Raw genomic sequence first — 2,595 nt, 5'->3', positions numbered from 1 at the left:
GCGGTTCATTCCTCTCGAGTCTGCGTGTTCCGGGCTTGTCCGCGGTGCGTCCTCGACACTCTCCCTGGCTCACCCCGGCCTTCGGGGCCTCGGCAATCGCGCCATGAAAAGGGCATTGTTCGTGGCTCACGGTCACGGCAGACCGGCCTGGCTCTCGCCTCACCTGGCTCATCACCGCTCTAACGCGGCCCCGCAGGGGCAGGAGCCACGGCCCGGGGTGTGGACGCCACCCCGCGTTTGGCTGCAGACGCCGGGGACGGTAACATGTGCACCTTCGGGGAAGGAAATTGTTCACCTGGAATTTGAGGTGAGTTTTTCCTCCTCGCGGAGCCAGGAAACTATTCGGAGTATGTTTGTGATCTTATCGCTCGCGCTCTGCCCGGCTCTCATCCAGGAATGCACGAGGGCCCTCAGCGGTGTGTGCGGAAGGTTCTGGAATGAAGTCCTCAGTCACCACCCGCTGTCGCTGTGCGTCCATGAGACGGCCCACGGCAGCTGCATTGCTGGTGGTTGCTCTCTTAGCGTAGGTCTCTAACTCAGCGTAGGTGCGTTAGATACTGAGTACCTTCTCCATCTGCTTACAAGGCGTCGCTCAGAGGCCTTTGGGGCCGGGTGGTGTGGGAAGCCACCCAAACATCTCTCTGTGAAACAATTTGGAGACCAGACGTTTCTCTGAGATCAGCAAATTCTTCATTTAGTGCCTGTACCCTGAGTTAAGTTTGCCTGTTGATTCTAACTTTGTGAAGAAAACGGGAGTAATGTCCAGCCGGTGTGGCTCAGTGGTTGAGCATCGACCTATGAACCAGGAGGTCACGGTTCAATTCCCAGTCAGGGCACAGGCCCGGGTTGTGGGCTGGATCCCCAATGGGGGGCGTGCAGGAGGCAGCTCATCCATGATTCTCTCTCATCACTGATGTTTCTCTCTCTCCCTCTCCCGTCCTCTCTGAAATCAATAAAAACATATTGGGGTGAGAGGGGAGGAAAAAGGGAAGGAAAGGAGCCTCCGTAAGCATTTCTGATGTGTTGGGCCCGGCAGCTAACCGGCACCGTTTAAACCTTAGCTCAGACGACAGGGCAGGGCGTGTGGCCTCCGTCTAAGCAAGAGGAACCGAGACCCATCGGGCCAGGCCGTGTCCTAGTGCAGGGCTGGGCTAGAGGCCGTGGTGGTCGTCCCAGCCTGCCCCCTGCCCTCTGCCCTCTGCCCTCACCTCCCCCCACCTCCCTCCCCGTTCTCTCCACACCCACGTCCCTGCGCTAGGGGAGGAGGCTGCACCGCAGTCGGCTCTGCCCTCTCCTCTGGGGACCGTTCTCCAGCTCTCACTCCCGTAGGCCCGGCTCCAACGTTAACTTTGCAACTTTATTCTTTCTTTATTTATTTAAGATATTTGTATTGATTTCAGAGAGGAAGGAAGAGGGTGAGGGAGAGAAACATCAATGAGAGAGAGAATCATGGATCGGCTGCCTCCTGCACGCCCCACACTGGGGATGGAGCCCACAACCCGGGCCTGTGCCCTGACCGGGAATGGAACCGTGACCTCCTGGTTCATAGGTCGACGCTCACCACTGAGCCACGCCAGCCGGGCAACTTGGCAACTTTAAACCAGCCCAGCCTACGAGGACACGTAGGGTTTTCTGCCCGGAGCTCCTGGGTCTCAACTGGAACCTCCACAGCATCCGTCCTTCTGTCCGGCTAAAGCCAAGAACATCAGGTGGCGAGAAAGTGAGGCCCCGCCCAGACCGCGGGGGGGGGGGGGGGGGCGGGGGCGAGGTGGAAGCTGTTGGGAGCGTAGAGAGGGGCCGCTGACCCCTGGAGGTCAGACGGGAGTGGTTTTTCTCTGCTGAGAGCGAAGAGGAATTTGGGGACGTTTCAGGGAGGAAATCGCATTTAAAGAACTTGGGCCTTGCAGGATGGGGCAGGAGGACGGGGCAGGACTCCCTTCAAGCAAAAAGGAAACGGGAACAAAGACACAGGCAGGAGAGCGAGGGCCCTGGTGGGAAAGGGTGTGCACGGTGCTGTGTTGTCAACAACTCAGCCTCGTAAACAGCCCGGCCCCACATCGGCTATAAAACAGCATTCCAGCCCGGCCAGCGTGGCCCAGTGGTGAGTGTCGACCTGTGAACCAGGAGGTCACGGTTCCATTCCCGGTCAGGGCACAGGCCCGGGTTGTGGGCTCGATCCCCGGTGCAGGGTGAGCAGGAGGCAGCCGATCCATGATTCTCTCTCATCACGGATGTTTCTCTCTCTCTCCCTCCCTCTTGGAAATCAATAAAAACATATTTTAAAAAACAAAGCAGTGTGTTCCGTAACCAAGTGCATTAGAGCAAAGGCTGCCACACGTCTGGGAATGTGTGTCTGTAGGCGTGGTCACGGTGCCCGTGTTGATGTTTCGGTCCTGTTTCCTCTGATTCTGCAGAAGGAGACGCCGCTGGCCAACGCCGCGTTCTGGGCCGCGAGGAGGGGAAACCTGGCTCTGCTCCGGCTGCTACTCACCAGCGGCCGTGTGGACGTGGACTGCAGGGACAGTGTACGCAGGCCCCCTGGTCACGCGTGCCCCGGGCAGGAAAGCACCTCCAACACGTTTCCCTCCCGGGGCT

The 2,595-nt window shown here is 58.8% G+C and overlaps 1 protein-coding gene across 1 annotated transcript in view; it reads left to right on the top strand.

The window, feature by feature from the left end:
* Positions 1 to 2,345: 2,345 nt before the first annotated feature.
* Positions 2,346 to 2,595, top strand: part of ANKRD29 (ankyrin repeat domain 29) — a 19,509-nt gene continuing 19,259 nt past the window's right edge. Inside the window, exon 1 of the mRNA XM_015570547.1 lies at positions 2,346 to 2,525. Within this exon, the coding sequence (XP_015426033.1) occupies positions 2,346 to 2,525 (180 nt within the window). The remainder of the gene's footprint in view (positions 2,526 to 2,595) is intronic.

This window comes from Myotis davidii, unplaced genomic scaffold (assembly GCF_000327345.1).
Source record: "Myotis davidii unplaced genomic scaffold, ASM32734v1 scaffold1467, whole genome shotgun sequence".
Taxonomy (NCBI): domain Eukaryota; kingdom Metazoa; phylum Chordata; class Mammalia; order Chiroptera; family Vespertilionidae; genus Myotis; species Myotis davidii.
Note: the sequence above shows the minus strand (reverse complement) of the source record. Positions and strands in the feature narration are given on the sequence as shown.